Below are 21,209 nucleotides of genomic sequence, written 5' to 3'. Positions count from 1 at the left end.
TAACACTGTTACTGCACAGTACAGGGTCGGGGGGGTAACACTGTTACAGCACAGTACAGGGTCGGGGGGGGAACACTGTTACAGCACAGTACAGGGTCGGGGGGGGGAGCACTGTTACAGCACAGTACAGGGTCGGGGGGGGGAGCACTGTTACAGCACAGTACAGGGTCAGGGGAGAACACTGTTACAGCACAGTACAGGGTCAGGGGAGAACACTGTTACAGCGCAGTACAGGGTCGGGGGGGGGGGAACACTGTTACAGCACAGTACAGGGTCGGGGGAGAACACTGTTACAGCACAGTACAGGGTCGGGGGGGAAACACTGTTACAGCACAGTACAGGGTCAGGGGGGGGGCAACACTGTTACAGCACAGTACAGGGTCAGGGGAGAACACTGTTACAGCACAGTACAGGGTCAGGGGAGAACACTGTTACAGCACAGTACAGGGTCGGGGGAGAACACTGTTACAGCACAGTACAGGGTCAGGGGAGAACACTGTTACAGCACAGTACAGGGTCGGGGGGGAAAACACTGTTACAGCACAGTACAGGGTCAGGGGAGAACACTGTTACAGGACAGTACAGGGTCGGGGGAGAACACTGTTACAGGACAGTACAGGGTCGGGGGGGGGGAGCACTGTTACAGCACAGTACAGGGTCAGGGGTGAACACTGTTACAGCACAGTACAGGGTCGGGGGGGGAGCACTGTTACAGCACAGTACAGGGTCAAGGGGGGAGCACTGTTACAGCACAGTACAGGGTCAGGGGGGGGGAGCACTGTTACAGCACAGTACAGGGTCAAGGGGGGAACACTGTTACAGCACAGTACAGGGTCAGGGGGGGGGCAACACTGTTACAGCACAGTACAGGCTCGGGGGGGGGGAACACTGTTACAACACAGCACAGGGTCAGGGGGGGAGCACTGTTACAGCACAGTACAGGGTCAGGGGGGAACACTGTTACAGCACAGTACAGGGTCGGGGGGGGGCACTGTTACAGCACAGTACAGGGTCGGGGGGGGAACACTGTTACAGCACAGTACAGGGTCGGGGGGGGGAGCACTGTTACAGCACAGTACAGGCTCGGGGGGGGGGGGAACACTGTTACAGCACAGTACAGGGTCAGGGGGGGAGCACTGTTACAGCACAGTACAGGGTCAGGGGGGGGGCACTGTTACAGCACAGTACAGGGTCGGGGGGGGGGGGGGAACACTGTTACAGCACAGTACAGGGTCGGGGGGGGGGAACACTGTTACAGCACAGTACAGGGTCAGGGGGGAACACTGTTACAGCACAGTACAGGGTCGGGGGGGGGAACACTGTTACAGCACAGTACAGGGTCAGGGGGGAACACTGTTACAACACAGTACAGGGTCGGGGGGGTAACACTGTTACAGCACAGTACAGGGTCGGGGGGGAGAACACTGTTACAGCACAGTACAGGGTCGGGGGGGAGAACACTGTTACAGCACAGTACAGGGTCGGGGGGGGGAACACTGTTACAGCACAGTACAGGGTCGGGGGGGTAACACTGTTACTGCACAGTACAGGGTCGGGGGGGTAACACTGTTACAGCACAGTACAGGGTCGGGGGGGGAACACTGTTACAGCACAGTACAGGGTCGGGGGGGGGAGCACTGTTACAGCACAGTACAGGGTCGGGGGGGGGAGCACTGTTACAGCACAGTACAGGGTCAGGGGAGAACACTGTTACAGCACAGTACAGGGTCAGGGGAGAACACTGTTACAGCGCAGTACAGGGTCGGGGGGGGGGGAACACTGTTACAGCACAGTACAGGGTCGGGGGAGAACACTGTTACAGCACAGTACAGGGTCGGGGGGGAAACACTGTTACAGCACAGTACAGGGTCAGGGGGGGGGCAACACTGTTACAGCACAGTACAGGGTCAGGGGAGAACACTGTTACAGCACAGTACAGGGTCAGGGGAGAACACTGTTACAGCACAGTACAGGGTCGGGGGAGAACACTGTTACAGCACAGTACAGGGTCAGGGGAGAACACTGTTACAGCACAGTACAGGGTCGGGGGGGAAAACACTGTTACAGCACAGTACAGGGTCAGGGGAGAACACTGTTACAGGACAGTACAGGGTCGGGGGAGAACACTGTTACAGGACAGTACAGGGTCGGGGGGGGGGAGCACTGTTACAGCACAGTACAGGGTCAGGGGTGAACACTGTTACAGCACAGTACAGGGTCGGGGGGGGAGCACTGTTACAGCACAGTACAGGGTCAAGGGGGGAGCACTGTTACAGCACAGTACAGGGTCAGGGGGGGGGAGCACTGTTACAGCACAGTACAGGGTCAAGGGGGGAACACTGTTACAGCACAGTACAGGGTCAGGGGGGGGGCAACACTGTTACAGCACAGTACAGGCTCGGGGGGGGGGAACACTGTTACAACACAGCACAGGGTCAGGGGGGGAGCACTGTTACAGCACAGTACAGGGTCAGGGGGGAACACTGTTACAGCACAGTACAGGGTCGGGGGGGGGCACTGTTACAGCACAGTACAGGGTCGGGGGGGGAACACTGTTACAGCACAGTACAGGGTCGGGGGGGGGAGCACTGTTACAGCACAGTACAGGCTCGGGGGGGGGGGAACACTGTTACAGCACAGTACAGGGTCAGGGGGGGAGCACTGTTACAGCACAGTACAGGGTCAGGGGGGGGGCACTGTTACAGCACAGTACAGGGTCGGGGGGGGGGGGGGGAACACTGTTACAGCACAGTACAGGGTCAGGGGGGGGGGAGCACTGTTACAGCACAGTACAGGGTCAAGGGGGGAACACTGTTACAGCACAGTACAGGGTCAGGGGGGGGGCACTGTTACAGCACAGTACAGGGTCAAGGGGGGAGCACTGTTACGGCACAGTACAGGGTCAGGGGGGGGAGCACTGTTACAACACAGTACAGGGTCGGGGGGGGGAGCACTGTTACAGCACAGTACAGGGTCAGGGGGGGAGCACTGTTACAACACAGTACAGGGTCGGGGGGGAAACACTGTTACAGCACAGTACAGGGTCGGGGGGGGGGGAGCACTGTTACAGCACAGTACAGGGTCAGGGGAGAACACTGTTACAGCACAGTACAGGGTCAGGGGAGAACACTGTTACAGCACAGTACAGGGTCAGGGGGGGGGAGCACTGTTACAGCACAGTACAGGGTCAGGGGTGGGGGGAACACTGTTACAGCACAGTACAGGGTCAGGGGAGAACACTGTTACAACACAGTACAGGGTCGGGGGTGAAACACTGTTACAGCACAGTACAGGGTCGGGGGGGATAACACTGTGACAGCACAGTACAGGGTCGGGGGGGGGGGAACACTGTTACAGCACAGTACAGGGTCAAGGGGGGAACACTGTTACAGCACAGTACAGGGTCGGGGGGGAGCACTGTTACAGCACAGGACAGGGTCAGGGGGGAACACTGTTACAGCACAGTACAGGGTCAAGGGGGGAGCACTGTTACGGCACAGTACAGGGTCAGGGGGGGGAGCACTGTTACAGCACAGTACAGGGTCAAGGGGGGAACACTGTTACAGCACAGTACAGGGTCGGGGGGGGGGGGCAACACTGTTACAGCACAGTACAGGCTCGGGGGGGGGGGAACACTGTTACAGCACAGTACAGGGTCAGGGGGGGAGCACTGTTACAGCACAGTACAGGGTCAGGGGGGAACACTGTTACAGCACAGTACAGGGTCGGGGGGGGGCACTGTTACAGCACAGTACAGGGTCAGGGGGGGAAACACTGTTACAGCACAGTACAGGGTCGGGGGGGATAACACTGTGACAGCACAGTACAGGGTCGGGGGGGGGGGAACACTGTTACTGCACAGTACAGGGTCGGGGGGGATAACACTGTTACAGCACAGTACAGGGTCGGGGGGGGGGAACACTGTTACTGCACAGTACAGGGTCGGGGGGGGGAGCACTGTTACAGCACAGTACAGGGTCGGGGGGGGGAACACTGTTACTGCACAGTACAGGGTTGGGGGGGGAACACTGTTACAGCACAGTACAGGGTCGGGGGGGGGGGGAACACTGTTACAGCACAGTACAGGGTCAGGGGAGAACACTGTTACAGCACAGTACAGGGTCGGGGGGGGGGGAGCACTGTTACAGCACAGTACAGGGTCAGGGGAGAACACTGTTACAGCACAGTTCCGGGTCAGGGGAGAACACTGTTACAGCACAGTACAGGGTCAGTGGGGGGGAACACTGTTACAGCACATTACAGGGTCAGGGGAGAACACTGTTACAGCACAGTACAGGGTCAGGGGGGGGAAACACTGTTACAGCACAGTACAGGGTCAGGGGGGGGGGGAGCACTGTTACAGCACAGTACAGGGTCAGGGGGGAACACTGTTACAGCACAGTACAGGGTCGGGGGGGAAACACTGTTACAGCACAGTACAGGGTCGGGGGGGGAGCACTGTTACAGCACAGTAGAGGGTCAGGGGGGAACACTGTTACAGCACAGTACAGGGTCGGGGGGGGGGGAACACTGTTACAGCACAGTACAGGGTCAGGGGGGAACACTGTTACAACACAGTACAGGGTCGGGGGGGAGAACACTGTTACAGCACAGTACAGGGTCGGGGGGGGGGGGAACACTGTTACAGCACAGTACAGGGTCGGGGGGGGGGAACACTGTTACAGCACAGTACAGGGTCGGGGGGGGGGAACACTGTTACAGCACAGTACAGGGTCGGGGGGGGGGGAACACTGTTACAGCACAGTACAGGGTCAGGGGTGAACACTGTTACAGCACAGTACAGGGTCAGGGGGGAACACTGTTACAGCACAGTACAGGGTCGGGGGGGAAACACTGTTACAGCACAGTACAGGGTCGGGGGGGGAGCACTGTTACAGCACAGTAGAGGGTCAGGGGGGAACACTGTTACAGCACAGTACAGGGTCGGGGGGGGGGGGAACACTGTTACAACACAGTACAGGGTCGGGGGGGAGAACACTGTTACAGCACAGTACAGGGTCGGGGGGGGGGGGAACACTGTTACAGCACAGTACAGGGTCGGGGGGGGGGGAACACTGTTACAGCACAGTACAGGGTCGGGGGGGGGGGAACACTGTTACAGCACAGTACAGGGTCGGGGGGGGGGAACACTGTTACAGCACAGTACAGGGTCGGGGGGGGGAAACACTGTTACAGCACAGTACAGGGTCGGGGGGGGAACACTGTTACTGCACAGTACAGGGTCGGGGGGGGAACACTGTTACTGCACAGTACAGGGTCGGGGGGGGGGAGCACTGTTACAGCACAGTACAGGGTCAGGGGAGAACACTGTTACAGCACAGTACAGGATCAGGGGTGAACACTGTTACAGCACAGTACAGGGTCAGGGGGGAGCACTGTTACAGCACAGTACAGGATCAGGGGTGAACACTGTTACAGCACAGTACAGGGTCGGGGGGGGAGCACTGTTACAGCACAGTACAGGATCAGGGGTGAACACTGTTACAGCACAGTACAGGGTCAGGGGGGAGCACTGTTACAGCACAGTACAGGGTCGGGGGGGAGCACTGTTACAGCACAGTACAGGGTCGGGGGGGGGAACACTGTTACAGCACAGTACAGGGTCAGGGGAGAACACTGTTACAGCACAGTACAGGGTCGGGGGGGGGGAACACTGTTACAGCACAGTACAGGGTCGGGGGAGAACACTGTTACAGCACAGTACAGGGTCGGGGGGGAAACACTGTTACAGCACAGTACAGGGTCAGGGGAGAACACTGTTACAGCACAGTACATAGAACATAGAACATAGAACATAGAAGAATACAGCGCAGTACAGGCCCTTCAGCCCTCGATGTTGCACCGATCAAAGCCCACCTAACCTACACTAACCCACTATCCTCCATATACCTATCCAATGCCCGCTTAAATACCCATAAAGAGGGAGAGTCCACTACTGCTACTGGCAGGGCATTCCATGAACTTACGACTCGCTGAGTGAAGAACCTACCCCTAACATCAGTCCTATATCTACCCCCCCTTAATTTAAAGCTATGCCCCCTTGTAATAGCTGACTCCATACGTGGAAAAAGGTTCTCACTGTCAACCCTATCTAACCCCCTAATCATCTTGTACACCTCTATCAAATCACCCCTAAACCTTCTTTTCTCCAATGAAAACAACCCCAAGTGCCTCAGCCTTTCCTCATAGGATTTTCCTACCATACCAGGCAACATCCTGGTAAACTTCCTCTGCACCCGTTCCAGTGCCTCCACATCCTTCCTATAGTATGGCGACCAAAACTGCACACAATATTCCAGATGCGGCCGCACCAGAGTCTTATACAACTGCAGCATGACCTCAGGACTCCGGAACTCAATTCCTCTACCAATAAAAGCCAGTACGCCATATGCCTTCTTCACTGCACTATTTACCTGGGTGGCAACTTTCAGAGATCTGTGTACATGGACACCAAGATCCCTCTGCTCTTCCACACTACCAAGTAGTCTACCATTAGCACAGTAATCCATCTTTTTATTACTCTTACCAAAGTGAATCACTTCACACTTAGCTACATTGAACTCCATTTGCCACCTTTCTGCCCAGCTCTGCAGCTTCTCTATATCCCGCTGTAACCTGCCATATCCTTCCTCACTGTCTACAACTCCTCCGACTTTCGTATCATCCGCAAACTTGCTCACCCAACCTTCTAACCCTTCCTCCAGGTCATTTATAAAAATGACAAACAGCAATGGTCCCAAAACAGATCCTTGCGGAACACCGCTAGTGACGGCACTCCAAGATGAACCTTTGCCATCAACTACTACCCTCTGTCTTCTTCCAGAGAGCCAATTCCTAATCCAAACCTCCAACTCACCCTCAATGCCATATCTCTGTATTTTCTGCAGTAGCCTACCATGGGGGACCTTATCAAACGCCTTACTAAAATCCATATATACCACATCTACCGCTTTCCCCTCATCTACCTCCTTAGTCACCTTCTCAAAGAATTCAATAAGGTTTGTGAGGCACGACCTGCCCTTCACAAAACCATGCTGACTATCCTTGATCACATCATTCTTATCCAGATGTGCATAAATCCTATCCCTTACAATTCTCTCTAAGACTTTGCCCACAACAGAAGTGAGACTCACTGGCCTATAGTTACTAGGATTATCCCTACTCCCCTTCTTGAACAAGGGAACCACGTTTGCTAGTACAGGGTCAGGGGAGAACACTGTTACAGCACAGTACAGGGTCGGGGGGGAAAACACTGTTACAGCACAGTACAGGGTCAGGGGAGAACACTGTTACAGCACAGTACAGGGTCGGGGGGGGGGGAGCACTGTTACAGCACAGTACAGGGTCGGGGGGGGGAACACTGTTACAGCACAGTACAGGGTCGGGGGGGGGGGGGGGGGGGGGGGAGTACTGTTACAGCACAGTACAGGGTCAGGGGAGAACACTGTTACAGCACAGTACAGGGTCAGGGGTGAACACTGTTACAGCACAGTACAGGGTCAGGGGTGAACACTGTTACAGCACAGTACAGGGTCAGGGGAGAACACTGTTACAGCACAGTACAGGGTCAGGGAGGGGAGCACTGTTACAGCACAGTACAGGGTCAAGGGGGGAACACTGTTACAGCACAGTAAAGGGTCGGGGGGGGGGCAACAGTGTTACAGCACAGTACAGGCTCGGGGGGGGGGAACACTGTTACAACACAGTACAGGGTCAGGGGGGGAGCACTGTTACAGCACAGTACAGGGTCAGGGGGGAACACTGTTACAGCACAGTACAGGGTCAGGCGGGGGGCACTGTTACAGCACAGTACAGGGTCAGGGGGGAACACTGTTACAGCACAGTACAGGGTCAGGGGGGGGCACTGTTACAGCACAGTACAGGGTCGGGGGGGGAGCACTGTTACAGCACAGTACAGGGTCAGGGGAGGAACACTGTTACAGCACAGTACAGGGTCGGGGGGGGCAGCACTGTTACAGCACAGTACAGGCTCGGGGGGGGGGGAACACTGTTACAGCACAGTACAGGGTCGGGGGGGGGAGCACTGTTACAACACAGTACAGGGTCAGGGGGGGGAACACTGTTACAGCACAGTACAGGGTCGGGGGGGGAGCACTGTTACAACACAGTACAGGGTCAGGGGGGGAGCACTGTTACAGCACAGTACAGGGTCGGGGGGGGGCGGGGAGCACTGTCACAGCACAGTACAGGGTCAGGGGGGAACACTGTTACAGGTTCAGGTGGGGCATGGTACAGGGTCATGATAGGGGAGGAGTTTGTTTCGAATTCGTGTTCTCAGACCATCAGCATGAGAATCCTGACAGAAGTCAGTGACATTACCATTACACCTCTGTCCCCCACAAATTGCGGCGAAGGAAATTTTTGTATCAAAGGGAAACATTGGGAATAATCTCCAACTGTCTGAGCCTTTCATTTAACATGGTCATCGTGGTCTGTGCAGCTCCTGAACGTGCAGGTTTATCCCTGACCCACAACGCCCTAAACATAGAACAATACAGCGCAGTACAGGCCCTTTGGCCCTCGATGTTGCGCCGATCCAAGCCCACCTAACCTACACTAACCCACTATCCTCCATATGCCTATCCAATGCTCGTTTAAATACCCATAAAGAGGGAGAGTCCACCACTGCTACTGGCAGGGCATTCCATGAACTCACGACTCGCTGAGTAAAGAATCTACCCCTAACATCTGTCCTATACCTACCACCCCTTAATTTAAAGCTATGCCCCCTCGTAATAGCTGACTCCATACGTGGAAAAAGGTTCTCATGGTCAACCCTATCTAAACCCCTAATCATCTTGTACACCTCTATCAAGTCACCCCTAAACCTTCTTTTCTCCAATGAAAACAGCCCCAAGTGCCTCAGCCTTTCCTCATACGATCTTCCTCCCATACCAGGCAACATCCTGGTAGACCTCCTCTGCACCCGTTCCAGTGCCTCCACATCCTTCCTATAGTATGGCGACCAAAACTGCACACAATATTCCAGATGCGGCCGCACCAGAGTCTTATACAACTGCAACATGACCTCAGGACTCCGGAACTCAATTCCTCTATCAATAAAAGCCAGTACGCCATATGCCTTCTTCACAGCACTATTTACCTGGGTGGCAACTTTCAGAGATCTGTGTACATGGACACCAAGATCCCTCTGCTCATCCACACTACCAAGTATCCGACCATTAGCCCAGTACCCCATCTTCTTGTTACTCTTACCAAAGTGAATCACTTCACACTTACCCACATTGAACTCCATTTGCCACCTTTCTGTCTAGCTCTGCAACTTATCTATATCCCGCTGTAACCTGACACATCCTTCCTCACTGTCAACAACTCCACTGACTTTCGTATCATCCGCAAACTTGCTCACCCAACCTTCTAGCCCCTCCTCCAGGTCATTTATAAAAATGACAAACACCAATGGTCCCAAAACAGATCCTTGCGGAACACCGCTAGTAACTGCACTCCAAGATGAACCTTTACCATCAACTACTACCCTCTGTCTTCTTCCAGCCAGCCAATTCCTAATCCAAACCTCCAACTCACCCTCAATGCCATACCTCCGTATTTTTTACAGTAGCCTACCATGGGGAACCTTATCAAACACCTTACTAAAATCCATATACACCACATCTACCGCTTTACCCTCGTCCACCTCCTTAGTCACCTTCTCAAAGAATTCAATAAGGTTTGTGAGGCACGATCTGCCCTTCACAAAACCATGTTGACTATCCTTGATCACATTATTCCTATCCGGATGTTCATAAATCCTATCCCTTACAATTCTCTCTAAGACTTTGCCCACACAGAAGTGAGACTCACCGGACTATAGTTACTAGGGTTGGTGAGTTGATTCAAAGACTTACGCAGAAATTGTCCAGTTTGAGCTGGTAGGTGAATGGTTTGATCAAGCTCAATTCCTGGCCCGTTAGTGGTGTGAAGGCCACACTGAATTGGCAGTGAAGGTAGGCTCCTGGATCCTGGCTCCACTTTAACTCCCACACGAAGAACACGGCTTGCTTGCTGTAAATGTGCTGATAAAATAAAACAGAGCAGAGGTTGATCATATTTCTTCAGCCAGAGGGTAGGCAATCTGTGAAGCTCATTGTAGCAGGAGGATATGGAAGCTAAGTCACTGAGTATATTTAAGACAAAGATGGATAGGTTCTTGATTGGCAAAGTGATCAAAAGAGGAGGTAGGAGAATGGGGTTCTGAAACATATCAGTCATAAGCCAATGGCAGAGCAGATTCAATGGGTCAAAGGGCTGAGGACTGCTCCAAAATCTTCTACATCCAACAAGGAGACAAGGCCAACACCAACATGGAATCACAGAAACAGGAGTAGGCCATTCAGCCCCTTGAGACTGCTGCTCCATTCAATGAGATCACAGCTTCTCCTTCCCACACTCTCTCCAATTCCCCTGGCGTCATTAACCTCCAGAACCTGATTGATTTCTGTCTTGAACCTGCTCCGTGACTGGGATTCTCAAATCACAGAGGATACTAGAAGCTGAAAAATTCATTCGTCTCTTCACCCCCCCCCCCGACCCCCCACCTTGTGTTTATGATCCCAGCTGATGGTGATACTGGACAGGACAGATCCCAGAGTGAACTGATGTTATAATGTGGTTACTATAGTGTTGAGTCACTGAACATAATCACAAGGCTACTAACGCCCTTTAATAAAAATAAAAATCAACATTTATTACAGATGTAAGGGGGGAAAACCCTTATAACCCTACCTGAAATGAGTTAGTGAGAGCTTTTCATGAATTGCAATCCTACTGTGCTGGAGAGGTTCAAATGATACAGTTCAGAGTTCTCAACTCACACGGTCACCCATGATGGTACGGTCAGAGGGGAAGAACCGGACAAAATACGATCCAACACAAGTCTTCAACAGCGATCCAGACAGAAGATATTAGTGTGATATCAACAGCTGCAGTGGATAAGATCCCCTGTCATCAACGTTCCTTGCCATTGGAACAGGATCTAGCTTCTGTCAAGAATCATATGTCTGCTGATGTGCCACAGCAACTCTATGTTAAAAGATGTTGGACACAACATGTCTACTTAGAGGGGTCCAGCCCCCACACAAACACAGCACAGGCTTGTAGTGATTGGAGAGGGGTGATAGGGACAGGATCAAGAGATCTCAAAGTTCCTAGTTTCAGACCGACACATTGCTGGTGGAGTTTGACTCAGGACCCTCTTGGAACAGGAACAGAATAGGATCTTGGCAGCTTCCTTCCCGACTGAGTATCCTTCTTCATGATTTACTCTGTTCACCCCACATGGGGTAGCGGTGAGAAAAGGTGCCCCAAATATAATCAGTCAGTCTCATCACCAACCGAGCTGGAGAACCACATCATCTGCAGCCTGAAAACCAAAGTCAACCTCGATTCTCATGGACAATCACCGAAACGATTGTCTGGAACAAAGAGCTCACCTTGCTGCCTGTTACTCAGACACTGATGTCACTGCCCTGCAGGAGACTCGTGGAGCAGCTGATATCAGTGTCTGAGTAACAGGTGATGGTGGTCACACCTTCTCCAGGAGAGGGAAACCAAAGGATGAACCTCAGACCCAGGGAACTGGATTTGCCATCAAGAATGAACTTGTCAACAGAATCTCAGACACTCCTATAGTCAGTAACGATCACCTCGTGACTCTCTAGCTACTGTTATAGACTAGGCCAGACCACTCAAAACATTCTTAAACAGGCAGCCCCAGACCGTAACTTTGCAATTTGTTTCGGGAAGTGTACAGTGAAAACTACCCGGAGTAAGTTAGCTCGGTTGATTATTCAATTTTAAAACAGATAAAAGTTTATTCACAAAATTACACAATGAAACACAAAGAACAGAATAAAGGACCGCGACAGAACTCAATCTATCCAAACTAGACTTAATTATACTGTTGTGAATATACCCAACAATCCCAATGAACAAACTCCCTTTAAATACCAGTATAAATGGAACACATGCTGACAGGTTGAAGTTGAAGAGCAGAAAAAGAGAGAGAGTTTTCACACAGTTCCCAGTTGAACTTCCCAGTTCAAGACTGAACTAAAACTGCTCAGCTCAGCTCAGCTAGAGAGCTGACCGCTCCCCTTTCTTTGTACAGGACAGCAGTTATCCTTCCAACTCTTCGACATGGCTCAGAAACTTGGACTGTGAATAGACTCCACCTCAAGGTCCTAGAGAAGTCCCATCAATGTGTTGACAGAGACCCTCTGCATCAGCTGGGAGGATCGCTGTACGAACATCAGGGTCATTGAAGCAGCCAACAGCACCAGCATCAAGTCTATGATCATCAGAAACTGGTGGTGGGCAAGTCATTGGAGGGAATCCCGAGGATTCCTTGGAAAGGCAAGGATTGATTAGGGATAGTCAACATGGTTTTGTGTGTGGAAAATCATGTCTCACAAACTTGATGGAATTTTCTGAAGATGTAACAAAGAGGATTAATTGAGGGCAGAGCAGTGGACGTGATCTATATGGACTTCAGTAAGGTGTTCGACAAGGTTCCCCATGGGAGAGTGGTTAGCAAGGTTAGAGCTCATAGAATACAGGGAGAACTAGCCATGTGAATATAGTACTGGCTTGAAGGTAGAATACAGAGGGTGGTGGTGGTGGAGGGTTGTTTTTCAGACTGGAGGTCAGCGACCAATAGAGTGCCACAAGGAACGGTGTTGGGTCTACTATTGCTGGTCATCTATATAAATGATTTGGATGCAAACACAGGAGGTACAGTTAGTAAGTTTGCAGATGACACCAAAATTGGAGGTGTAGTGGACAGTGAAGAAGGTTACCTCAGATTATAACAGGATTCTCACCAGTTGGGCCAATGGGCTGAGGAGTGGCAGATGGAGTTTAATTTAGATAAATGTGAGGTGCTGCATTTTAGGAAAGCAAATCTTAGCAGGACTTATACACTTAATGGTAAGGTCCTTGGGAGTGTTGCTGAACAAAGAGACTTTGGAGTGCAGGTTCATAGCTCCTTGAAAGTGGAGTTGCAGGTAGATTGGATAGTGAAGAAGGCGTTTGGTATGCTTTCCTTTATTGGTCAGAGTATTGAGTACAGGAGTTGGGAGGTCATGATGCAGCTGTACAGGACATTGGTTAAGCCACTGTTGGAATATTGCGTGCAATTCTGGTCTTCTTCCTATTGGAAAGATGGTGTGAAACTTAAAAGGGTTCAGAAAAAATTCACAAGGATGTTGCCGGGGCTGGAGGGTTCGAGCTATAGGGAGAGGCTGAACAGGCTGGGGCTGTTTTCCCTTAAGCATTGGAGGCTGAGGGGTGACCTTATAGAGGTTTATAAAATCATGAAGGACATGGATAGGATAAATAGACAAGGTAGTTTCCTGGAGTGGGGAGACCAGAACTAGAGGGCATAGGTTTAGGGTGAGAGGGGAAAGATATAAAAGAGACCAAAGGGGCAACTTTTTCACACAGAGGGTGGTATGGAATGAGCTGCCAGAGGAAGTGGTGGTAGCTGGTACAATTGCAATATTTAAAAAGCATCCAAATCGGAAGGGTTTTGAGGGATACGGCAAATGGGACTAGATTAATTTAGGATATCTGGTCGGCATGGACGGAAGGGTCTGTTTCAGGGCTGTACATCTCTATGTCTCTATGACTAACTCCGCTGGGCCGGCCTCAGGAACTCCGACACTGGAGTTCCTACTGCCAAAGCAAGCCATTTTGACCCAGCTCGGAACAGGCACTCGGATAACAGGAGGACAGAGGAAGCATTACAAAGTCTTCCTGAAGGTTTCCTGTAGAAATCTAACATGGATGTCAATGCATGGGAGACCCTCGCTCAGAAGAAACCGACTTGGAGGAAGCTCCAATCCAAAAGGACCTAATTCTTTGAAAACACCCAGCAGCAAACGGAAATACAGAAAAGGATTCGAAGAAAGGAATGCCAGGGATCTCAAGGCCAAGGACCAACTCCACCTCCTGGAAACACCTGCCCAAGGTGTGGTTGGAGCATTGGGCCTATCAGCTACACAAGACCCACAGAGCCCAGGACCAGTGACACGGAATTTCCCCGGTGGGTAAATCAGGTTCATTAGTGAGTGATTGCCATCACCGATTTAATGATGAAATAAAGTAAAATTAAACAAAATAAAATATTATAATGGTGAGAAAAGGAATACAAACAGATCAAGCCCAATAGGCCATAGTGTGGAACATTACCACATTGCACAGACATCCCAGAGCAGGAAGTGGAAGACTCAAAGGATGACCCTTCCCCTTTGACGAAGGAAAAGTTGTCTCTTGAATGTAACGCTCTGAGATTAAGTGCAATTGAGCACAGAGGACTCCCAAAAATAGCAGGGTCTCCACATAGCTTCAGGTCAGAACTCAAAACCCTGTTAGTACCAGTCAATAAACCTTTTATAGGAGTACCAGGACGCTGACCAGGATCACAGTCAGGTCACATTTGTGAAGTCGGGGGTCAGATTTGCACCTTCTGATCAATCAAGACATTAGCTCTCAATAAATAGCATGTAATTAAACAGTTAGGGACTTCAACTATAATGTGACACTGTTAGGAAAATATGTTAATTATTTTTATCAGGAAGCATGGATTTAGCTTTGAATAAATTTATCTGCTGAACTGTAGGAAGGTTAGATTTCGTTTTGAGATTGCGCAGCCAGGTTTAAACATTTAGTTAGGAATTAGAACACATTACTTACGAAAGTTAGTGATAGGTTAATCATCCACTGAGAATGTGGCGTGTAACAGTAATTTGTAGATGAAAGTTACAACTGTTTGTAACTCAGTGAGAGTTTTTGACCTGCTCCGCATCCCCCGCATCCCCCCCCCCACCCACCCCAACCTATACCGTGGACTTGGATTGCTGAAGTTGAATCTGATATTTAATACTGTCCACTTCGTTCAGGACACCCTGAAACCATTGACTTCAGAACATCGATTCCTTCAACCCCTCTTCTACTGCATGTTGATGCTGAAACTTTTTGTTTCTTTATTCATTCATGGGAAGAGGGTGTTGCTGGCTAGGTCAGCACTGACGGCCCATCCCTAATTGCCCAGAAGATGGTTAAGAGTCAACCCCATTGCTGTGGGTCTGGAGTTACATGTAGGCCAGACCGGGTAAGGATGGCAGTTTCCTTCCCTCAAGGACATTAAACGAACCAGATGGGTTTTTCCAACAATGGTTTCGTGGTCATTGTCAGATTCTTAATTCCAGATTTTTATTGAATTCAAATTCCACCACCTGCTGTAGCAGGATTCAAGCCCAAGTCCCCAGGACATGACCTGGATCTCTGGGTTAACAGTCCAGTGATAATACCACTCAGCCATCCCTTCCCCTTCCCCGTACTGACATTAAACTATTCAGAACTTCTGCTCTCCTGCCCTGACTGTTCTGCAGACTGCTAAACTGCACTGCTTTTCTCACTGGCTATTCATCCCTGAATGACCTACATAGTCAGAGCTTCAGGATGGCTCTCAGTGCAGGTACAGTTTACAGCATTTAAAAGACATTTGGACAGTTACATGAATAGGAAAACTTTAGAGTTATGGGCCAAATGCAGTTAAACGGGACTAGTTTGGGAAATCTGGTCGGCATGGATGAGTTGGACCGAAGGGTCTGTTTCTGTGTTGTATGAACCTATGACTCTAAGAAGTCCTATACCTGTCTCCCCATGTCACAGGACACTTTGCTGCTGTGCAATAACTTATTTTTTTTTCTCTCTTAGGCATTGCTTCTAAGTCTTCTTGTAAGTAAATTTCTGGACAACTGCACCATGCATACAACTTACAAATGGAATGAAATCTTTACACATAAACCTTAACACATACAAAGAGAAATGCAAATCAAACATAAATCCACATCTGGTTCGGTTTACTTCAGAACCCAAGCTTCCAAATTTATAACAACAACAATAAAACACCATGAACCTTCATGAAAAGTGAATCAGTAATTGGGGACACTGATTGAGGATGATCACTGGTTAGTGAATCAGTTACCAGGATGCAGGTTGAGATTTCCACTGGTTAGTGAATCAGTTACCAGGATGCAGGTTGAGATTACCACTGGCAGAATGAAGGTAAGTAATGATGATGTTTTTACCCGATTATTGGAACAGTAATTGATATATCTCACTTCATTTTAAGGGCTATGGAATAAAGAGTACAATGACTAGAAAGAATGTAGGGGAGGAATAAGACAATGGAATTGGAGGGCACAGGGATAGTAGATGAATGGCCTCGCCCAGTGTTGAAATGACAATCGCACTTCAGGCTGGGGGAAGGGGTCAGTGGCCCAGCATCTGATCTCACTCCCAAGAGGACAGGACTTGACCGTTGGCAAATCAAACCCCCACAATTTCCTGTACCTTCTGTCCAGGGGAACAGAGTGGGAAACCAGAGAGTTTCAATCTGAGTTCGAGGTAAACCTTCTTCCAGACTGTAGGAGTCTTACCTGCTGTTTGAGGGAATTCAATGACACAAAGGTCAGATCTGAGTTCTTTGTGACTTCTTCCAACTGAGGGTCAAATAACTGGAACCCAATTTCAGACAAGTTGTGAACACACACTTGCAGATATTTCCTACAGAGCAATAAAGAGAGAGAGAGAGATGCATTATGCAGAGGAGACCCACTGGAACAAATCAAAATACTCAGTATAGCCAGTCACACAAATTTGACCATACGAGTCCATATTGTTCCATTATATAACATTATACAAGGAAAAATATATTTCCTCACCTCTGTCTTAAATGAGCGACTCACATTCTGAGATTATGCCCTTTGGTCCTAGATTCCCCCACAAGGAGAAATAACCTGTCTACAGCATCTGGACTATAAGGTCACCTCTTGTTCTTCTAAAGCCGAATGAGTACAGGCCCAACCACTCATCTCTCCTCATAAAACAATCCCTCCCTGCTCAGGTTCAGCTGAGGGAACCTTCTATGGACTGCCTCGAATACCAGAATAGAGGAGCAGGAGCCTGCAACAATACAGCAAGCCACACAGCATCAGGACTTAGAGAAGGGTTACACCTAAAATGTCGACCTCTCTTTCTCCTGATGCTGCCTGGCTGGCTGTGTTCTCCCAGCCTCCTGCCTTTCCACCTTGGATTCCAGCATCTGCAGATTTTTTTTGCCCCTAATACACCTCTTCCCCCAGACACCTCACTCACCCTCTCCCCCCCGCCTCTGACCCCACTCTTTCCCCTCTCCCCCCAGGCTCTAACTTCCACTTTCCCCCTCTTCACCTTGACTCTAACCCCCATTCTCCCCCTATCCCCCCTGGCACCAACCCACCCCCTCCCCCCCGCCGGCTCTCCCCCTCCCGGCTCTGTCCCCACTCTCCCCCCCTCTTCCCCCCCACCACCCCCACCCCCCCCAGCTTCCTCCCTCCCCTCCACCCCGGCTCCATTCTCCCCCCCCTCCTGGCTCCGTTTCCCCCACCCCTGCTCTCCCCCCTCCACCCTGGCTCTGTCCCCCACTCTGCCCCCCCCGCCCCGCTCTCCACCCAGCCCCCTCCTTCCCTTCCACCCCGGCTCCGTCCCCCACTCTCCCTCCCCTCCCACCCGGCTCTGTTCTCCCACTCCCTCCCTCCCTCCCCCCCACCCCGGCTTTGTCCCCCACACCATCTCGCCAGCTCTGTCCCCACTCTCGCTCTCACCCCCGGCTCCAATTACTACTAATCCCCAATTTCTTCTACTCCCCTCCCCACTCAGTCAACATTCCCAAAGACTGGAATGAGCATAAGGAAGGGCTTTACCTTCGGCCTGATGACAGGAGTAAATGTTTAGCACTGAACGGAATGTTGAAGGTCAAGGAGACCAGCGAAGAGTAAATGGACCAGGGGCAGTCGACGGTGATCTGCATTACACAAACAGAGAGCTGTTACCAACATGACCACAACACAAGGACAGACCACATAGACAGCCCATCCCCCCGAACCCAACACCCCATCCCCCCGAACCCAATAGCCCATCCCCCCGAAACCAACAGCCCATCCCCCCGAAACCAACAGCCCATCCCCCCAAACCCAACAGCCCATCCCCCCAAACCCAACAGCCCATCCCCCCGAACCCAACAGCCCATCCCCCCGAACCCAACAGCCCACTCCCCCAAACCCAACAGCCCACTCCCCCAAACCCAACAGCCCATCCCCCCCCAAACCAACAGCCCACTCCCCAAACCCAACAGCCCACTCCCCAAACGCAACAGCCCATCCCCCCAAACCCAACAGCCCACTCCCCAAACCCAACAGCCCACTCCCCAAACCCAACAGCCCATCCCCCCCAAACCAAACAGCCCATCCCCCCCAAACCCAACAGCCCACTCCCCAAACCCAACAGCCCATCCCCACCAAACAGCCCATCCCCCCCCAAACCAACAGCCCATTCCCCAAACCCAACAGCCCACCCCCCCCAAACTAACAGCCCACTCCCCAAACGCAACAGCCCATCCCCCCAAACCCAACAGCCCACTCCCCAAACCCAACAGCCCATCCCCCCCAAACCAAACAGCCCATCCCCCCCAAACCAACAGCCCATCCCCCCAAACCCAACAGCCCACTCCCCAAACCCAACAGCCCACTCCCCAAACCCAACAGCCCATCCCCACCAAACCAAACAGCCCATCCCCACCAAACCAACAGCCCACTCCCCAAACCCAACAGCCCATCCCCCCCAAACGCAACAGCCCATCCCCCCCAAACCAACAGCCCATCCCCCCCCAAACCCAACAGCCCATCCCCCCCAAACCCAACAGCCCATCCCCCACAAACCCAACAGCCCATCCCCCCCAAACCCAATAGCCCATCCCCCCCAAACCCAACAGCCCATCCCCCCAAACCCAACATACACAAATTGACAGACCCCCACACCAACATCATCCCAAATGAGCTGCCATTTCCAGATGAGCTGACATTTCCCTACCATCCCAAACTAAACTCAACAACCCCATCTAACCCATTACTAAAATATAAACTCTCCCTGAAATGATCGCCACACAATCTGTAAGCACCCCCACCCCATGACCAACAGCCTGTTCCAGGTGGCAGAGGGAGGAATGGTGGAGTGTGGGGAGTGACAGGAGACGTCAGGCCTGAGGTTACAGGAGGGGTTTGGGAAACATTGCCAGAAGTGTTGAGACCCACTTCCCTTGCCAACAACCCTTTCCCTATCTCCTGCCCCAACAACTGCCTCCCCCTCCCAGTTCCTCTGATAACATTCCATTTTCCACCCACCCTCCCCTCACCCACGCCAAAACCACACACACAGACAGAGACCCCCATACAGAGTCCCCTCACCACACACAACCCCTCCCCACCCCACCCAGCCCAGCTGTTGCCCTCTCCCTCTGATTGACCTTCTGCTCGATAGAGGTCATACACGGGCTCTCCAATTTAGTTTTGTCGAGTCCTCTGCGAGCTGCTTTTATCTCAGTGCTGGGTCTCTCAGAGTCAGGGGGCGTTGGCAGTGTGGACGGCAGGTGACAGATGACACGCAATTCAAACTCAATCTGATGGTAGGCAGCAGCCAGGGGCAGAGAGATACTGGTAATCTTTCCAGATGATTGGATGGATAACGGAGCCTCAGAGACTTTGTCTATTTAAAATAGAAAGAACAGTTCCCCTTAAAATCAAATTGTAAAAACTATCATCTGAGCTGAGAGCTTGGAAAACCGCTCACCCCCCATCATTTAAGTTGTTAATGCAACACTCCTAGGAAACAAACACAATGCTGTCAGGGCCAGAGTAAAGCTCCCTCTACACTGTCTCCCCATCAAACACTCTCAGGACAGGGACAGCATGGGGTTAGGTACAGAGTAAAGCTGCCTCTACGCTGTCGCCCATCTCACACACCCAGGACAGGGACAGCACAGGGTTAGATACAGAGTAAAGCTCCCTCTACACTGTCTCCCCATCAAATACTCTCCGGAAATGTGAAAAGTCATGCTTCAGTACTGTCAGCTCTCATATTCTTTAAGTGATCTGTTATTATTTAATATTCTGTTTGCTCCTTGTTGTTACAAATGAATGTGACACTAACAGTACAATGGAACTCAGGGCCCGACTGGGCAACAGGCACAGAGATTTGGTCTGTGAGATACTGCCTGAGACAATGTCCAACAGCTGCTCCCGTATACCCCCCAATCTCCGAGGATGCGATCAGTGACTCACTCACCCCCACTATTGGTCGAGACTGTGGCAGTGCTGCTGGCTGAGTGCAGGATTGGCAGTGTGTCAGTGATACTGAGCTGCAGTGCGTCGCCATTCTTTACAGAGTAATGGCCTGTCTGGATGGTGAACTTCACTTGTTGAGAAATACCTGCCAGGAGGTTGTCTGAATAAAAGGGAGACAGACAGTTATTACTCAGCACAGGCCATTCAACACGGGCCGATTGCAATAACTCCGCGGGAACGGTCATATCACCCTGGATTCAAACACAGTTCACACACTCAACCGAGTCAGATGGTGGACACTTCAAATCTCACTCAAGAGACAAAAGCACAAAATTCTGGTTGATTGCACAGTGAAATACTGACGGAGTACCGCACTGTCAGAGGGTCAGTACTGAGGGAGTGCCGCACTGTCAGTGGGTCAGTACTGAGGGAGTGCCGCACTGTCAGAGGGTCAGTACTGAGGGAGTGCCGCACTGTCAGAGGGTCAGTACTGAGGGAGTGCCGCACTGTCAGAGGGTCAGTACTGAGGGAGTGCCGCACTGTCAGAGGGTCAGTACTGAGGGAGTGCCGCACTGTCAGAGGGTCAGTACTGAGGGAGTGCCGCACGGTCAGAGGGTCAGACTGAGGGAGTGCTGCACTGTCAGAGGGTCAGTACTAAGGGAGTGCCGCACTGTCAGAGGGTCAGTACTGAGGGAGTGCCGCATCATCAGAGGGTCAGTACTGAGGGAGTGCCGCACCGTCAGAGGGTCAGTACTGAGGGAGTGCTGCACTGTCAGAGGGTCAGTCCTGAGAGAGTGCCCCACTGTCAGAGGGTCAGTACTGAGGGAGTGCCCCACTGTCAGAGGGTCAGTACTGAGAGAGTGCCGCACTGTCAGAGGGTCAGTACTGAGAGAGTGCCGCACTGTCAGAGGGTCAGTACTGAGGGAGTGCCGCACTGTCAGAGGGTCAGTACTGAGGGAGTGTCGCACTGTCAGAGGGTCAGTC

The 21,209-nt window shown here is 51.7% G+C and overlaps 1 protein-coding gene across 1 annotated transcript in view; it reads right to left on the bottom strand.

The window, feature by feature from the left end:
- The window catches only part of trappc10 (trafficking protein particle complex subunit 10), a 108,268-nt gene that overhangs the window by 20,371 nt on the left and 66,688 nt on the right, over positions 1–21,209 (bottom strand). Inside the window, exons 16-20 of the mRNA XM_072585855.1 lie at positions 20,227–20,385; positions 19,409–19,647; positions 17,811–17,911; positions 16,506–16,632; positions 9,909–10,076 (exon numbers count right to left, since the gene is read on the bottom strand). Coding sequence (XP_072441956.1) covers positions 9,909–10,076; positions 16,506–16,632; positions 17,811–17,911; positions 19,409–19,647; positions 20,227–20,385 — 794 coding nt within the window. The remainder of the gene's footprint in view (positions 1–9,908; positions 10,077–16,505; positions 16,633–17,810; positions 17,912–19,408; positions 19,648–20,226; positions 20,386–21,209) is intronic.

This window comes from Chiloscyllium punctatum, chromosome 15, assembly GCF_047496795.1.
Source record: "Chiloscyllium punctatum isolate Juve2018m chromosome 15, sChiPun1.3, whole genome shotgun sequence".
Lineage (NCBI taxonomy): Eukaryota > Metazoa > Chordata > Chondrichthyes > Orectolobiformes > Hemiscylliidae > Chiloscyllium > Chiloscyllium punctatum.
This window is presented reverse-complemented; position numbering and strand designations above follow the sequence as displayed.